Raw genomic sequence first — 20,036 nt, forward strand, 5'->3', positions numbered from 1 at the left:
CCAAATTTCAAATTATTTGTCAGATATCAATTCACGATTTTTTCCACATCAAAGAAGAATATCTTGAAAATTACTTTAACCGTCAGAATATTCTTATAATTTTGTATAGTTCATATTCAATATTTTATAATATATATCTGTTGTTTATGGAAATAATACTAAATAATTAAATTCGTCATATATTCTTTCGTTTCCAATCATTTGAGACAAAAATCATTATTTATATCTATGACGTATTTCATATTCATTTTACAAAATTCACTTATGAATTATTATAATCGAATAATGATAATTATTGCTTTTACTTTGGCAGTGTATTTCTTAATTTGAATATAGACAAATTAAATATTAGCAATTTTAATTGGTCAGTGAAATTAATCACGATTGGTCAAAAATGTTCGAAGATAAATCTGATCCCTCTTGCGGAGAATTGGTCTTACTAAATATGAATTGTATTTAAATATAAGTTTAAATGCGTGTTCGTTTCATTCGAATTCAGGATCGCTAAATATGTATTACATTTGTATACTTATCTTTAATATTCTGAATCGAAAATCTCGCAATATAAATTTACGTAAATATAATTGATTAAAAGTTAAGAAAGTTAGTTAAATGTGACTGTAAAACGAGAAGGATCAAATCGACGTAAATAAAAAATACGAGAAAGAAAAAATAAAAGATAGTATGCATAAGAAAAAATGAATAGATAGCAGGAAGTTAGTAGCAAGTGCAGCTGCGGTCCGTCCGTTCCCCGTTCCCCGTGTTCAGATCCAAAATTAGTAAATAAAAGATGGTGGCAACGAGCAAGTTGTGTATCATATTGTCGCTAAGAAAATGTCTACTAAAATGAAGTGGAAACGTAGAGGAATCGTGATTTCCGAAGAAAATTCAAGAGGCGTAGATACCTAGTGAAAACGACTTTTTTTAGCTACTCTAATTATCGTGTAAATAGTGGATTTTTTTTTTAAATTCTACGTACATTTACCAGAGTAAAAGAGGGTAAGTGTAAGAGAGAAAGAGAATAAGAGATAGAAAAGAGATAGAGATAGAGAGAGAGAGAGAGAGAGAGAGAGAGAGAGAGAGAGAGAGAGAGAGAAAAGAAAGAATAAAGTAGTGGGGAGAGAGGAAAGAAAAGGAGAGAGTGAGACACGAAAAGAGGATCGAGGAAGAAGAGTGGAGGCCGAAAAGGGGGATAATCTTGCTCCAGAGTTCACAGTAAGGTACAAATTCTCGCTATTTTTAGAATATGGCCGGACTGTCGATATTCATTCAAAGCTTCTGTCGACATTATTCATTTTAGAGCATCGAATTTCGAGACTTAGGCGAATACGATCGAACTGATTACGATAGTTATATATATATATATATAAAAGGAGAAAGAATAAGAATTGTCGATTATTCTTTATAAGTATTTACGATAGTTAAATAATTTCGGCTAATTGTAAGAAAAATGTAGACTTAAACGTTAACTAAAGTCATATTTCTAATATATCGAAGAAGTAGATAATGTCATTAGGGAAAATGACTTTTCTTAAATGCATGAATCGTGGTTGAATAATCATTAACGTAGTAAAAGATCCCTTTTGAATATCAAGATGCTATTTTTATCTGTGGAAACCTAAATACCGAATAGCACGCTCTCGTAGCCGCGCTAAAGCACCGCATACGTGTGTATATGTATGTACCTACGTATGCATGTCGTGTATGCGTTTGAACACATCTACATGCTGACACACATTTTGCATTTTTCAATTGACAGTTGAGTTGAACTCGTTTAAAAGTAACAATCCTCTTTGATTGCATCTTCAATTCTTATTCGTTAAATTCTATTCTAAGAATGTATATCGTTCAATTGCAATGTTAGAAATGTTAAAAAATGTGTTCCGAAGGAACAGATAAGCAAGTAAGTATAGTTTTGATTTCTTGGGATAATTCAATCATCGTTTCATGTAGGCGTGTTAAGTAAGTAGGTACATAAGTGTCCGTGGTCGTTTTTTCGAGCTCGAATTTCAAAGTATCGCCGGTAATATATTTGAAACCGTATATACTTTGTAGCCTTAATCCTTTCACCGTAATAAACCGATTATTTAAATTTGTTATTTATTATTTTAGACAGCGATATATATCGAAAAGTTAGAAACTTTTTTAAACATCAGAGAAAAAAAAGTAGTAAAGAAGATTGGAATTAATGAAGGCGCGCGCTTTTAAAAAATATCGATTGTCTCGTTCGAGATGAATTTTCTATAGAACGTATTTACTTATTTACTTATTTATTTACACCATCAAACATGATCGTTAAAAAATACGTAGGAAATCGTTCTGAATCGTGCACATCTACCAAGAATAACGAGATACAATAATATCACGTGAATCATACACAGGATACCGTATTAGTACACTGTGTGACGTCATAGTGGAGAACATCATCCTTAACCACGTCACGCACCGCTTCGTCCGACCTTCGTCCGAATATCAAAAGCTTTCCTTTCGCATTCCGCAACCTACGAACAAATGACTACTTTTTTTTAAAACAACCTGCGAGATTGTCGAGACCTTGTAACCTTGTTTTTTTTTTATCATTCATCTTCTTAAGATAATAATAAAAATGCATCTTCGATATTTGCAACCCTTACGTTGTCATTTTATAATCTAAAAATAATCGACTAGATGTTCTCTGCAATTTATATTCGAGCGTGGTTTCAAAAGTAAAATTCGTAAAAACATTTGAAACCACCGAAGCATACTGTTATCGCATTTCATCCATTTCGCTAAATAAAGAAAGACTAATCTTTTTTGAATTCGTATGAAGATATGGGAGTCATTAGGACGTCGGCCCTAAGGCTGGTGTCTCTGCCCACGCGACGGGTCTACGTGCTCTGCTAAAAATATCGAAAGCGCACCGATCAAGTATCGAGAATGATTTCGTACGTGCACGTGTTGGTATACTCTCTATTAGTAATATCGGTGGCAGCGACGACGACGACGACGACAACGACAACAACAACAACAACAACAACAACAACAAAAGTACCATTTTCATATTGAATTTTGTTCTTAAATATATCTTTCTATCGTATATCTATATAGAACTTTGTACTCTTAACTCGAGACGAGTTGAATTTTCCTAGACCGGAGGCACGTTTAAGATTATTGAATGTATTGTTAGACGACAAGTGTACGGTTGAAAAGTCGCGACGATACATTTATGCATTGCATCTTGCTAGCTAGTAGTCACGAACAGTAGAGATAGCAGGGTGGTTAGGGGTAAGGACAGGAAAATGAACTCCGAGCATGAATGCATCGCCTTCTGAAATATGCAGACAGCATTGCGCTATGTATGCCAGTTGCTGAAACTCTTTAGGGAAGGATGACTCTTCCCGATTTTCTTCTAACTCGTTACACGCGTGACACGCGGAAACGCTTGAACGTTTGCGGTGCCCATTTTCCTTTCAACGCTTCAAACGTTCTCAAAGCAAGACATTCAAATTCGTTACGTGTGTTACGTTATACATCATTTGCTCGAGTCAAATGTTTTACTACAATAATTCAATTCAATTCAATTCAATTAGAAAAGTAAAAAGATTTTATCGAAGTATTTTCTAACAAAATTGTTCAATTTAAACTGTTATAACAAAAAAAAACTACGAACTCTAGATGATAAAATTAATAAAATCAATTACTCCTAGTTTCCAAGGCAAATGGCCAATCTTGGAATATTCTAGGTGCGCTTGCCCGTAACTATTTTACGTATATATCAATATAGCAATACTAAAATACATAATAATAACGCAAGTGAATTATAGTACGATAGAGTTGAGTTAAGAGAAACTTAAGTAGGTCGGTAAAGGCTCTCGGACATTGTTAAAATTGCATAAAACAAGACGGTATTCGAGGTCTTTACGTTTTTAGACTGGTTCAATGAATTACGGTGAAGATGTTCAAGTTTCATTTCTTTGTGGTTGTAATGTAACACACTGGGGTAATAGTAACGTAACATTTTTGGCATTGGATATGCGGAAACTAACAATAAAGTTGAAAATATTGTAAGATCTTTTTGGATTTTTATATAATGTATTCTCGTATTTTAATAGAAGAAACTTGCTGTTATTGTTGCTACATATAAACGAATATAATGACGCAATAATTTTTGTGCACGTCTCAATCATTTTAATCTGGTACGAAGTAATACGTTAACAAGACATTTTATTGACTCTATCGCTCTACTCGATGTTGAGTAGTATACGTATAGACACACCTTACTCGAAAAGTTAGCACAGCACAATTGCACTTTTAAAAAGTACCAATCGAACTAAGAAGATTCCATGAATTAAACGATTAGAAGGCAACAAATGGCGTCTTATGTTAGTTAACTTTTGGAAATGACTAATCTTGCAATCATTCGATTGTGCTCGCTTTGCTTGATTTTCTTTATTTCATTTAGCCCGCGTGCCGGGTTGGTTCGTCTTCTCGTGAATCTTTCCTCGATTCTCATTTCTCAAGAGAGGATCTGAGTTAGTCTACCAAAGACAAACACCCAAATATTAAGATATTAATGAATACTTATTTATCCTATCAATATTATATTATTATGATACTCGTATGAAATGAAACGGAGATTTGTATTGATATTGAATTGAACTGGATTTGTAATGTTTGTCAATGATATTTCCTGGAGAAGCGATAGAACGTAGACGTATATATTCTTTGCAAGAAGATGCGAGATGGCATAGAGAGAGGAACCCACCGACGTGGAGACACACGTTGCCGTCTCGGTGCTCGAAATAAACTCACCGTATTTTGTCTTTCTCTCTCAGCCCTACCAACGCGCTTTCACTTTTCTTCTTTAACACGTAAGCTTGGCTGGTTTAAAGCGCCTACTGTCATCCTCCTTTTATGAGGACAGGAACGAGGAGCCGTTCCGGCTGTTGGTCTCTTGCTGTTCTGAGAGAGAGAAAAAGGATCATGCTTAGAGTCATTGCCACGAAACCCTTAAAAAACTATGCTAACAGAATAAAAAGTAATGGCGAGCTTTTTTCCTACTTTTAGCTTATTCCTTTTAAAATTACCTTTTATCTTTGGTTTTAAATAAGTTTATGCATTTACAACTTTTCCTTTGATTTTTTATCCTTTTTCTTTTTTTTTTTTCTAGATAAACAACAATCAAGATGGTGGTGGGTGAAGCTAGTATACATAATATTATGGGAGGTATGGAGAGTACAGGAGGAGTGCGTCTTCATAATCACAAGAGGAAATTAAAACAAAGGTGAATTGTCTTTATCGCGATGGCTAAGAAAATAAAAAAAAAAAACGAAACATACTTGGTTTATCGTTAATTATAAAGTTTCTAATTGGCGAGTTTACAAGTTTGCAGAACGATAGGATAATAAAATACGGTCGGTCGGTGATGCGTTCACCAATTGATGAGTTTTGGCAACGATTCGCAGTTCGGTATGCGACGAGTTTTGTTTGATAATGATTTATGAAAATGAAGATGATGATGATGATGATGATAATGATAATGATAATGATAATGATAATGATACTAGAAAATCGTACGATTTGTTTCGACAGGCGCCGGCTTTCCAAGTTCGCTGGCTTCGCGATCGTTAATAATCCTAATATCCTTTCAGGTTTGACATTATTAAGAAATTGGGCCAAGGAACTTACGGCAAAGTACAATTAGGAATAAACAAGGAAACAGGCCAAGAGGTAGCGATAAAAACAATAAAAAAATGTAAAATAGAGACAGAGGCTGATTTGATTCGAATAAGAAGAGAAATACAAATCATGTCAAGCGTGCAACATCCTAATATCATTCATATTTACGAAGGTGATAAGCATTGGTGATCATTTATCATGAACAAGTTTTAAAAACTGTGAATTATTATTGAAACATTAAAATGTGTCTTTACTTTTGATAGTTTTTGAAAACAGAGAGAAGATGGTATTGGTTATGGAATATGCTGCTGGTGGTGAACTCTATGATTATTTGAGCGAACGTAAAGTTTTGTCAGAACAGGAAGCACGAAGAATATTTCGTCAGATAGCAACTGCAGTTTTCTACTGCCATAAACATAAAATATGTCATAGAGATCTTAAACTAGAAAATATACTCTTGGATCAAATTGGAAATGCTAAAATTGCTGATTTTGGTTTATCTAATGTATTCGACGAACAAAGATTATTGAGCACATTTTGCGGTAGTCCATTGTATGCAAGTCCTGAAATTGTAAAAGGTACACCTTATCATGGACCTGAAGTAGATTGTTGGAGTTTAGGAGTTCTTTTATATACATTGGTTTATGGTGCCATGCCCTTCGATGGGTCCAATTTTAAGCGGCTAGTCAAACAGATCTCCCAGTCTGATTATTTTGAACCCAAGAAACCTTCTCGTAAGTTTATCTTACGTAACAAACACGTATAACTTTTCTAGTAGTAGAAAGTTTTCTAATCAGTATTAGGGCATAAATGAGAACCTTTGTATTTTCAAGTATAATTTTATTTCAGCTGCTTCCCCTTTAATTAGGGATATGCTCACAGCTTGTCCTGCTAGACGGGCAGATATCGAAAAGATTTGTAGTCATTGGTGGGTAAATGAAGGTTACGAACAAAATTGTCTCGACATTGCAGAAGATCTTGCTGCGCAAACTCCTGTGCGACTCGATTTGTTACTCTCGTTGGTACCCCAATCGGCTAGTGCAGAAAAATTACTTGTAGGTGATCAACAAACAAGCGGAGATGTGGCAAATAATATGTCTTCCGAGACACTAGTACCTACGAGATGTCACTCCGTTGGTAGTCTAATGGAATTTGATCAAAATAATTCAGATAGACGAATAAGAGAATTATTCGAGGATGAAAATCGAGCAGCAGCAGGAGTAGGAGCAGGAGCAGGAACAGGAGCAGTTACGGATGCGAAAAGAAAATTAGAAACAACGCCATCGATGGACGAGACGAACGCGGCTACTGTTAAAAAGAAAGAAAGGTCTAGAAGAAAAGAAAGATCAGACGAAAGAGAGCCTAGAATGTATAGATCAACGTCCAGGCATCATTCAGCACCAATTCCAAACTCCATAATGGAAGAAACAATGGAAGTAGAGCCTACAGCGACTGCAACTGTTCCTACTAGTAAGACTGTTGATTTAAATAAATTAAATGAGGCAGCTTGTTTAGAATTAATCGAAGAATCTAAAGAAAAATCACCTAGCAAAGAAAGAAGTAAGACGCCTGTACCTATAGAACACGAACAATTACCCAAAGAAATGTCTGCTAAAAATATTGATAGATATTGCGATACTAGTCAAAATGAAAACAAGGAAAGTATGTTGCAAGATAAATACTTGAAAAAATCTGAAGAAAAAAGTAATCTTCAACAAGCTATTGCTTCTGTAGAAACGAATAAAAGTACACATGCATTACCAAATAAAGTATCCTCGAGTAAGAAATTAATAAATGATACTTCCAAAATAAATGTGCCAAATAAAGATAATTTAAGTAATAGCAAATTGGAAATAGATGACTCCCATCAATCTGTTTCGGATGATACGAAACAAATCAAATCTATGGATAGAGAAATAAAGAAATTAAAAGAAAGAGCGTTGTCACTTGATTTTGAACTTGCCAACGAAGTTGTTGAGGATGTACTTGCGAAACCAGCTGAAAGACGGCGATCGAGAATTTTTGAAACTACTGAAAAATTTAATCAAATGTCATCCTCTTTAGAAAATGACAAACCCAAAAAGATTTTCATTCCTGGTGTTAATGTTGGTGGTGCCAAGCGTGCCTTTGAACGCAAAGCAAGTCTTACATCTGGTACCATTACACCAGTTAAACATAATGCTTCTAAAGTTATTATTGATGTAGACAAAAAATCAGAAAAAATAGAAGATAAATCTAAACTTAATCAGGCTAGTATAGATACAGAAGAAAAATTGATTAAACGAGATGAAGCTAAGAAACGAGCAGTAGATATAATATCTGGTGCAATTGGTAAACCACCTGTGCTTCGAAAAGTTAATGGTTCTCCACCAACATCACCTCAAAACCAAGAGTCTAAGAAGATAGGATTGAAATCGGTTGGTCCGAACGATATTAGGTCTGCTACGGTATCGGCATCCGCTTCAACTGAAAATAAATTTTCATTTGACAATAATTCTATATCGTCCGACATTACAGTGAGTGATATTTACTATTTCATAATTTATAAAAAATGACATTTCATCAATTATTACATATCTTTCTTATTTTTCAGACACCTACTACATGTGAAATATCCGAAAACAATAATTCACTAACAGAAGAGCCAAAGTTGTCCAGTAAAATGGAAATAACGCTTAAAAGTGCCACTTTACCACGACCTCGTAAAACAAGTAAAGCGGAAATTACATTATCAGGGCATAAGATTCCAGATACAGTTGCTTTTAAATCAGAAGTAGAAGCTAAAGTCGATACTTTCCCTACACAAAAATTAAGAACGCAAAAATCTGAAATAGCATTTCCTGTGGCTGCAGTGGTTCCACAAGCAAATAGAAGTTCTAGTTTGGAACCAGAAATAAAACCAAAAGTTCAACCACGGGAAAGGATCATTCCTATTCAGGTAATTTGACAAAATAAAAGAATCTTTGCATCTCATAATGATATATCTTAATAATAGGTTGAACCAGACCATCAACATGCACAACAATCATCAACTACCCCTCCTAAACCTCCGATGCCACAAAGATCGATGTCTCAGCGATCAGGATCTTTATCTCGTCAATCAACAGCAGACTCTGATACTGACAGTGCTCTTGGTTCAACGATAGGACCAGAACCAATAAGGAAGAGTCCAAGGGAATATATAATTCCTATTGCTGTAGAGGGCGGTGGTTATGTTACACCTAGATCTGGAAGCGTAGAACCAGAAAGTAAAACTGGCACATCAACTGGTAGTATAAATGCACCAAGATCCAGATTCAGTAGACCAAGAAGAATGAGTTCTCTTTTATCTGATGCTAGTGAGGATGAATCGCCATTTTCTACTTTACATAGGTAACATTATGCTCTATTTATAATAACTTTTGATGAAATCTTAATAAACGTATAACTAAAGTAAAACATATACATTTTTCAGAGATAGCGAAGATCTTTTACAAAGGCATATGCACAGATTAAGAAGTTCTCGGCCATCTAGACAACCTTCCGAACATGGCGATAGCTTATCTTCCGGCGAAGATGACGACGACGATGGTTTCGAACTATTAACAGCTGAAAATTTATTTTCTACGTTATTATCTAGAGTACGAAGCTTAACACAGAGACTTAACGTTGATGATACCAGAGGAAGTAGTTTTCCAAGTAGCCGATTATTGGGACGACTTGGTGTTAATTCGCCACAAAATTTTTGGAGTCATAATAAACCATTATCAAGGTAATTTGACAAATGACTTAATTAGATATTATTTTAAATGACTATACACGTATGGTATATGTGATACATAGTCGTATGTAGAACAAATGTATGAGTTAAGTATTTTTTGTGTCTAACGGCAATGGTATCATTGCTCATTTATGCAAGCCACGAGAGCTACTTTGAAACAAGGACCGTGACAACGTGAGTTCGATTTAAGGACATAATAAAATAATGTAGAGAAACTATCATTTTTCTCACTTGTGGACCTTTAAAAACAAACATTTCTTATACCATGCACAATTGACTATTTTGTAGACATATATTATTTTATTTCGTTTCATTTGCAATGCCGTTTTATATTCAACACGTGGTAATAGTGGCACACATAATACAGAAATAAGTGAGCTGAAAATAATTTCAACCTGTCCATAGATACTGGCACTCTTTTTTATGCACTACCCTTTGATTTTATTACTCTACTCTGCTCTCTATATTGTAAATTAAGAAAATATTTAATCTTGGCATAAATCAATAATGATAGTTATTTATCATGATATAAATAAATACTTGGCCAAAATATCGTTAATAATTATTGTTACAATTAAGAAACTTTGTTTCTTATTACTACAGGCGACTTTCGGAATCGCAGTTCAAACATTCTCTGAGTCGTGACACCGATATATTTGGCAGAAAAGATTCTACCAGTTCAATAAATCCTGGCTCTCCTAATAGTCCAAGTTCTCACAACGCACCTTCTTCGAGGGAGAGTGTTTTTGAAATCGGAAGCAATACATTACCACGAGGTAAGGGTATTAATATATATATATATATATACGGTCTACAATTTACCGTGGAATTACCTGTAAAATAATAAAATTATAATCTATTCGAAATACTGTAATACACTTTGCTTGTTTAAAATTAAATAAGCTTATTGAAATAAATGATTAATAACTGGTGTCCACTGTGAAATGTATAAATTGAAATATTTGATGTTGTATGGTGTTAACACACGTTTTCACAGTAGTTATATTATAATTTCAACACATTGCGGCGTAATCATTACTTTTGCAATTACTTTTTCTGTTTATCGTATCGCTTTTGTTTTTTGTAGATAGAATTAAACAAACGTAGATAATTACTTAGATTGAAAAGATCTGCTGTGAAAACGTGATATTATTATGCTATTTTGTCACTGGTTAAGAATATTAGCCATGTGAGAAAATGCTGGATTGTATTCAGTATGCATTTCCTAGTACCTAGCTGTTGTCGAGTCGTTGATAGACAGAGCATATCTTTTTCTGTTTATTTTATTGATTTACCTATTGTTTTTTATTTTTTATTTTCTCCAATTTATTCCTTTGATTTATTGCCTGACGATGTTTTGCAACTTTTGACTACTAACATTTTTTTAGAATAACTAGATGGTTCATGTTTGGCACAGGTGGGTAGACATTTTATTGATTTTTTTTTTCTTTTCTTTTCTTTTTTCTTCGCGAATGATATCTTTTTTTAATATATATTTTACTCGTCGTTTAATTTAGTATATTTATTTTAATTCTTACGTTTTTATTATTAGTGAAAACGAAATTCAATATTTTTTACAAATAAATTATTTCATTAATTTTATACGTATTGTCTGTTAGCAATAATTGCTACATCAAATTAAATTTTTTTTCTCGATCTTATTTAAATATTTATTATTTGACATATAACTCGTTTACCCCACAAAAGATAATATATAAAAATTATTTATTAAATCTAGAACTTGTATGCCTTGTCATGAATCATTAATAGATAGTTCATATTGAAATTACACAATAATTTATACGCTAGGATATTTAATAATAACATAAGTACAAGCTATTCCTAATTGTAATAAAAAAAAAGAAATAGTAATAATAATTAAAAAATACAAATAAAAAAAAAAGGTCGTAAAATCAACCATAGACTCACTTCGCCTGACATAGAACCTTTGTAATACGCAGTAGTTGTTGTAATGCTGTTGTTGATTTATATTATCCTTTATAACACATTAGTGAAAAAACCTTTATCTTTTCATCTATCTAGAATATATATGTATATATATATATATATATATATATATATATTAAGACTCAGAGCATGAATACACACATCCATAAACAAATATACAAAAGATACTCAATTCCACTTTCCAAGACAGAGATCCATATAGTTCGAATTTATGCATTATTTCACGTCTATCGTCGACTCTTCAATCAGTAATTAAATTTAATATATTTATTACCACTGATATTGATATTCAGGAGATTATATTTTTCACTTAAAACCTATATTTAAAACACAGAATAATTCTTTATTTCAAAGTAATCTATTTAAATGATCCAATAAAATACAATATTTTTTTACTCAATGATCCATAAATAAATATATCAATTCTGTATTAGACGACGAGATTATCAATAACGTTACGTTAATTAATATTAAAATTATCTATACATATATTATAATTCTCTCAAAATATTGAATAATAATCTGATTATTGGATTATATTAAATTGATAAAATTATGTATATTTTTACAATATACTCCTAATATCATATCAAAGTAATTCTATGAGATTTTAAGCAATAATGTTTATCAAAGATGTATTCAGCAATATTTCAATGGTCTTAGTTTAATAATACGTATTGACGGACTTTTATAACGGTTGTTGCAGCGACCGTGCGAGTGACTCTACGTAGGCGGACTGACGGTAATCCCCAATAGAGACATACCAAGTTAGGTACTATATTATATCTAATTTAGTGAATGTGACCAGAGATGGTCCTTCCGATATATAAATATTGAATTATTTCATCACATACACTTTCTTTTCGAACTCCTCAAACATTCGTTGATCTTATATGACGTCGTTCATATTACTGTATCAAACAATACCATCATTACAGTATAGTTATATATATATAACATTTTGTTGTTATTTCTTTTATCTTTTTTTTTCTTTTATAATATATGTAGCTGTTTAACAGAAAGTTTCATAAGAAGAAGCACACATATTTTAACAGCTTGTAAGCGTGTGCATTAAAAAGGCATTAGACGGCGAGAATTAATTTGTATTATTTATTCTAACATGCAAGCATGTATATGTTTATTTATTTATTATATATCTTTTGTAATATGAGGAGAAATTATAGAAGGGGAGAAAAGAGAAGGAGATAAAGAATAAGAAGTAAAAAGTTTTGGGTCTTTTTTTTTCTTCAATTCAAATATATGCTGACATGTTAAGAATAGTTGAAATTTATAGAAAAAAAATCTAGCAATCGACAATTATAAATGTGATATCAAATAAAATATGGAGACTTAGAAAATGTATAATCGTACTACTATGCCTGCTGAAAGTTATTGACAAATAAACTAATCGTTGGCGTATTGTAAAAACAAACAGTTGTTATGAAAAAAAGGAAAGCAATTTTTGAAATGAGATTTGTAGGGAGGGTGTTATTAAGTTGTATATGGCAAACTGAAGCTAACACTTGTATGTAATGGCTGATATTTGTTGTGTTTTAAGAGTTTAAATAACAGTGTTTTATTATTACTTCTCATTGTCTGTCAGCATGCTTTAATATAATGTTATTTATACATATTGTATTTAATATTATAAATATTGCATTATAATTCTCTTCAATTTTTTATATTTATTCATTTAACACATTGTGATTTAGAAAAGTATGATGAAGGAAATTATATATTTATTCTTAGCGTGTATCTCTTTGATCTATCGCAGTTATGTCTTGATACGTTAATTGTCTGTATAGTCTACTACATCTATCATTTCTGAAAATGTTAAGTAAATTTTTTGTGTGCATGTAATTGTTAAATGAGTACACAATAAGTGTATACACGTAATTTTTTTTGTTTGCTTTATATATATGTATATATAACAAATTTTATATATGTATATATAAACAAAACATACACAAATATATAAAGAAATACAGTGGGGCTAGAGAGAACGAGAGTGTGAGTGAGAAACTAAATCTGTATGTGTATGTGTTTAATGAGAGAAAGAGAGAGAGAGAGAGAGAGAGAGAGAGAGAGAGAGAGAGAGAGAGAGAGAGAGAGAGAAATCACTAGAAGCAGATAGATAGACGTTGACAACAAACATATTTACCTTGAATGCATATTTTCAGTCATATTTTTTATCGTACGAGTTGTTTAGAAAAGAAAGGAAAAAATCAATAATATTTATTATAAATTCTTCCATTATTCTAAGTCTAACATAAGTCATTATATAGGCTAGCGGTCTTAGAATGATTAATTGAAAATATGCATCATCTTGTATAAATTAGTGTTCCACGTATATTAATGGGCAAACTTTTAAATATATATATATATATATTTATATATATATGTATATATATGTAATAATTTGGGAGATTTTTAAGATGAGAGAGAGAGAGAGAGAGAGAGAGAGAGAGAGAGATTAACATTATTTATTAATTTTTCGACAAATTTTATAAGAAGGTTTTATGTATGTAGAAATAAAGGAGTGTAATTATTAATATTGGAGGTATTTTTCACATATCCTTGTTAAAAATCCAATTGTTTCTTTCTTTCTATTTTCTTTTTCAAAAATTTTTTTTTTAATTTTTCTTTTTCTTTTTTTGTTTAACAGCCGTTTGTACGTAGTATTCGCATAGACATTATCTCAATTTTTTCCAGATAAAGTAGAACATGAAGACATAGAAGCGGAGGCGATACAAATCAGAAAAGAGGCTCAAGAATCCTTAGAACAGAATTTTACTCCTAGTTTGGCAAGAAGATTAAGCAGACAGTTTATAGAACAAACTAGACAATCATTACCGAGGTCGCCATCAATATTATGTGAGAAATATTATCAATCTCCTACTAGGGAAAATTTAAGTTTAATAGATACACCAAATGGTATTAAAAGACATTCTAGTTCAACATCATCGGATCAAACGGAATATAGAAGTAGATCAGCAGATAGAAATATTCGAAGAACCAATAGTTTGTTGGAAGCCGGAAACAAAGCGGATAAACCAGATTATAGATTTTCTAGAAGAAGTATCAGTCTATTTGATGACGACGATAATTTCTTATCACTTCCAAGACAAGTTATGACTCTTGGAAGAAAATATAAAGAAAGTGGAAAATTAAATTCTGGGAATACTTGGAAAGATACTTTTAGCGTTCATAGAACTGATAAAATACAAGAAGAGTCTCTAGAAGATACATCACAATTTCCTAAAGAAGTTTTAAACAGTACAGATAATAATGTTGACATTGGTCCAACATCCGAATGTACTTCAATATCAATATGTAATTCAAATACAAATTTAGTTGATACTACATCTAGTATATCTAATACATCGCCTGTTGATTCTTCATCAAACATATTAATTGATTCTGGTAAATCACTGTACAGAATGGAGTCGTCGAAAAATTTTGAAAATAGATTATTGGCAGCCGAAAATTTAATAAAGGAATCAAAATTGAAAAATTTAGGACCTACGAAGTTTGATCCGAATTTAAATAGTAATTACAAAGAAACAGACAAATGCGACAAAGAATCTTTAAGTTCAATATCGGATGCACCTAATGTGAACGTATCTAAACGACGTAGTTGCATTCCAAGTTTAAGATTACGATCTGGTTCTTTAACAAGAGAACCTTGTATAGATAATGATAGGAGAAAATCATTTGCCGGGTCGCAAAGCGCTCTTTCTAACATTAGAGCATTGTCGCCAGAAAAATCTATTTTAAGTAAATTCTTTAGAGCTGGTAGTAGTAAGGAAAATGATTCCAAGGACAAATCTCAAAAACCAAAACAACATCGAATTTCACGATTCTTACGACCAGACTTTTTCGATACTCCGAGGGAAGAAAGTCGCTACGTTAAAGAAAAAGAAGCTCAAAAAGCTGCAGAAAACGAACGAAGAAAATCGAGATTTATGAAGAAGAAAAATGAAAATAAAAGTACGGAGTCTAAGTCAGAAACAAAGCCAGAAAAGGAATTAAAGAATGAAATGAATTCACTTAAAAAAGATAAGTCTGATAATTCCTCTGACGATAAATCTAACAAAAACGATAATTCGAATGTAAAATTTGAAAGGCAATCCTCGAGAAGTAGTTTTCTACATTCTTTAGAAAAGAAATTAGAAAAATTTCGTGTCACGGATGATACATCCAAATCTTCTAATGGTGGTATTTTGATTGATCAGAAAGTAAGAGCTTTGAGAGAAAACTCAGCACCACCCTCAGATTCTTTATTCACGGAATCAAATTTAATAAAAAGAGCAATTAGCGTTGAGGATTTGTCACTGACGAAAGAAAGTTCTCTTAATAGTAGAAAAAGTAAAGTATCGTCTGTTTTAGGATTGTTTAAAAGTTCTGATGGTAAGCAAAATTCAAACGCGACCAAATCACAAAGTACTTTAATGAGTAAATTAAAGAAAAGCCCTCCCAAAGTTATCAAAGCAGATACTTCGACAAACGAGGATACGTCATCGACAAGTAAAATTCCAATGAAAATGATTAAAAATGATTCTCGATCAATTAAAAAGCCCATAGAAAGTAAAAAGACTTTGGACAATACTGTAACGGAATCAAAAAAGCTGCTGTATAAAGACAAAGTAAAAGAAAGAGATACGAATTTGAAAGAAAGAAAGCTGTTTAACGAAAAACAATCAAAAACAAGTGAAGAAGATAAGTTGCAAGTAAATAAATTATCTTCAACGGAAATTTCAACAGTTGACAAAGAAATAGTTAAGAAAACAAATTCTTGCAAGAAAGAAGATGATCCTAAAGCTATTTCTAATACGTCAGAAACTCGTAAAATAATTGACAATGTTTCTTTAGAAGGAAATAGCAGTAAACAAGAAAATAAGATATTAAAAACGAAAAAGAGCATAGGATCTGTAAAAAAGATCAGTACTACTGCACTTACGAAATCCGAGAAAGAAGAAAATGGCGATAAAAAGGGATCTAAAATTAGTAAGTTAAAGGACCCTGTGCAAAAAGAAGAAGCTGAAGGTACTAAGAAGAAAAAAATTGTACGTGTCGTTAAAAAGGTAGTGAAAAAATCGTTAGAAAATTCTGATAATAAATCGGAAGAAAAAGTAAAAGTTACAAAACCAATCGGAAAGGGTAATACTTCGTCTAAAAAAGAAAAGAGTCCTGAAGTTTCTGCGTTTAATGTTGATAATTCGAACGAGCGTAATTCTGATTTGCTAAATTTATCCAAAATTACGACTAACGATTGTTCGACTCAAGAAACACATACAAAGCTGAAAGCGAATCTTTCTTCCGTTGATTTGATATCAAATAAGTGCGAATTAGCATCTGGAAATAATGCAAGTAAAAATGTTGATAATATTCAAATGAATACTACGGATTCTGATACTTCTCAAATAAAATATACTGAACCGCGATTAAACAGAGGAAATTTAAAGCTTGATTTATCTAAAATACCTCAACATACATTTAGAAATACTACCTCTAAAAAGGAATCTCCAAAATCAGAATCAATTAAAGTAAATGCTAACGCGTCATCTCGATCTCCGAAAATAAACGAAAGTACTGTCGATATTCCATCAGAAAAGTTTTTAGATTCTTTATCAAAAATGACACACCATGCAACTATCACTGGTAACAAAATAATTATCGATAAGCCACTGAGAGCTAAGGATGTTGCTGAATTGAAGAAAGAGGTAAACGAATGTACAAGACGTATCGAAAATCAAATAGAATTACATAATGATACTATGCAATCTAATGAAGATATTATCGAAGTAAAAGAAGATGAAATGAATGCAAAATACACTGCCTCAAATATCATTGAAGAAACCATATCTGTAAATGAAAAGGATAGTTTGAAAGATACAATGCAATCTACTAATATGGATAATACATATGCAGATGAAATAACTTCACCCATCGATGAACCAGACAGTTTTGATTCATGGTCTTTATGTTCGGCCGATTTGAATCACACGAGAGTCGACTTAAGTTCGCCGACTTCACCCTCGTATTCTCTTTTTTCGCGTGGAGATCAAGGAGAATCTGTAATAGATAGAATACGAAGGAGAAGTTTTTATTTAAGATTTAACGATAGAAGAAGGCCTTCTTTAACAGTACCACCACCAGGAGTAACTTTACCAAGGAAATATAGTTTTAGTAGTTCAAGAGATAGAGATCGTAGTAAATTGAATAGTTATCCTTCATCTAATAAAAAATTAATGCAAAGAAGTTATAGTTTACACAATGACGATATAAACTCATTTAGAAAATCACCTATTGATAAAGAAAAATACACAGATTTAGTATCGTATAATATGGAAGTTAAAACACCTACTGATCATTATAGTAGTTATTCACATTCAACGTACGATCCATTACGAAAATATTTAAGATCTCCAACATTAGAATTATCTACAGCACATAAAAGGTACCACAGTACAGATTTTAGTACGGAAGATGAATTAGGAACATATAGAAATTCTTCTTTGAATTCTATATTAAATGTCAATCCAGTTGAATTTTATGGAAGTAGAAATTCTAGTATGCTACCGAGAAAGTATGGATCTACTATTACCTCATCGGAACCAAAGACAGTAGAATATTATGAAGAATTGTTGTCTCCAAATAATCCAGAATATCTAACTGTACGAAAATCTCCAATGTCTAATGAATATCTAAACAGATGCGAAAATGGATATCACAATACTAATTCAGTTAAGCCTAAGACGTGTATAGCTAAAACAAGAATTGAGTCCACAGAAGATATTAATAAAGAACTTGAAGAACGAGGAAGGTATTTATATCATTTCCTATTTTTTTTTTCATTTTATCAAAAATCAAATATATTTGTTATTTTTTATTATAATTAATATTACATGTAATTTTTAATTTTTTCAGAATAACAAATCGATGTAATAGTGAGTCCAAAGATTTGCCTTCAACTTCTTCATCAGATTTTTAATAAAAATGAATAAAGGATTATTAAATATAAGCAACAATAGTAAGAGTGAAAGTGGAGCATCCTTTTATATTATATATTTTTATCCAATTAAAAAGTATATTTTTCAATTACTATACTCACCTATTTCTGTCATAGATTTTTACAATAATCCACCATAAAAATAATTTATACAAACGTTTTAGAGAAATTTTAATAGACTTTTAAATATCTCATCGATATATGAATCAGCACCAACAATGTTAAGTTTTATTTGAATATATTATTACATACTTGCTTTCACGTTTAACATTTATAAATATACATATTATTACTATTATTTCGAGCACGAATATTCTACAAAATATATAAATATTATATAAAACTTCATATCATCTAATATATACATACGTGTGTGTGTGTAAAGAAATGTATCAAATATTTTAAACGTGAAAGCAATCATTTTAATGTATAATGTTTTTATATATAACAAATACATGTTAAGTATCTATATATTTCAAGCTTCTTTGTATGATAAGAGTTCTGTTGCAAAGACAATATAAATGGTGAAATAATAAGAAAGAAGATATTGTTCGAACTAAACGAAATTGTCGCATGTGTTATTCAAATGTTTTCTCTCTTTTATTGCGAGTAAGATTATGTTGTTACATAAATTCATCATGGATAACATTAATATTGTATTAATCATTTAGTTAGTTCATATATTTCTTGATAGTTGTGTCAACATTTGTGTTTTACCTATTTTTTTTTTTCTTTTCTTTTTTATAATAGCTTTAAACAAGAAGCTATATGTATACAATATATTTAATGCTTATATTTATCAAAAAAGAGAAAGTGTTAAGGTACGCTAACGAAGTATTTCTATCGAATGATCGATTTTTCTTATTTCTTTTCTTTTTTGCAACAACAAAAAATAATGCGATTAAACAATACGACGTCAAAATGAAAATAGAATTAGTGTAGCATACAAGTGCGTTTTTATTAAGAAAATTCCAGCATATAGTTTATTGATACAAATCTATTGTATAACATATATACATATAGCATATTGTGTTTCCCAAATATAATGACATTGTTTTATGAAAAATATTGTAAGTTATGTAAGTGCGGCATTGTATATAACATTCACATTCAAGTTGGTTTTCTTATTTTTTGGGAGTTTTGTAACATCAACTAAATCTAACATTATAAAAAATCTTATTTGGACTTAAATATATTGGCGATAGTTGAACGTACATTCAGAGTAAAAAGACCAAATTACGAACGAAAAGCTCGAGTATTTTAATGAGCTTTTTATTACGTTCAGAAACGTTTATGAATAATTTTGTAATTTATACCAACAAATATGTTACTATTGTTCATGGAGCAATAACTTTTGTTAAAAAAAGGAACGAAATTTATAATATAACGATATATGTAAAAATACTTCTTGAAAGTATGAGAAACGAAGTAGAGCTTTGATTCCTTGTAGCAATGTTGCCTTATATTTAAAAAGACGATTGCTGGTTGGATCAATCAAGAAGCGAAAAAAGTTGATGTTTGTATAGAAGCCTCTGACTGATCAACCAAAGTCTTCCGCTTGTTATGTATGTGTTTTCTATTGATATACACATTTTAAATAAATATTAATAATTGAATGACTATATATATTTTTCTCCA

General features: G+C 31.3%; 1 protein-coding gene across 1 annotated transcript; it reads left to right on the forward strand.

Annotated features, from left to right (window-relative positions):
• Window positions 1–1,080: 1,080 nt before the first annotated feature.
• Window positions 1,081–20,024, forward strand: LOC106784548. Its single transcript, XM_014744231.1, has 12 exons — window positions 1,081–1,220; window positions 2,810–3,027; window positions 5,150–5,263; window positions 5,631–5,830; window positions 5,922–6,392; window positions 6,508–8,174; window positions 8,252–8,596; window positions 8,654–9,030; window positions 9,113–9,409; window positions 10,022–10,194; window positions 14,099–18,212; window positions 18,317–20,024. Exons 3-12 carry the CDS (start codon window positions 5,166–5,168, stop codon window positions 18,378–18,380), a joined length of 7,806 nt encoding a protein of 2,601 aa, XP_014599717.1. The 5' UTR covers window positions 1,081–1,220; window positions 2,810–3,027; window positions 5,150–5,165; the 3' UTR covers window positions 18,381–20,024.
• Window positions 20,025–20,036: the final 12 nt, after the last annotated feature.

The sequence above is a fragment of the Polistes canadensis genome, unplaced genomic scaffold (genome assembly GCF_001313835.1).
Source record: "Polistes canadensis isolate GaletaPanama2010 unplaced genomic scaffold, ASM131383v1 scaffold_37, whole genome shotgun sequence".
Classification (NCBI taxonomy): Eukaryota; Metazoa; Arthropoda; class Insecta; order Hymenoptera; family Vespidae; genus Polistes; species Polistes canadensis.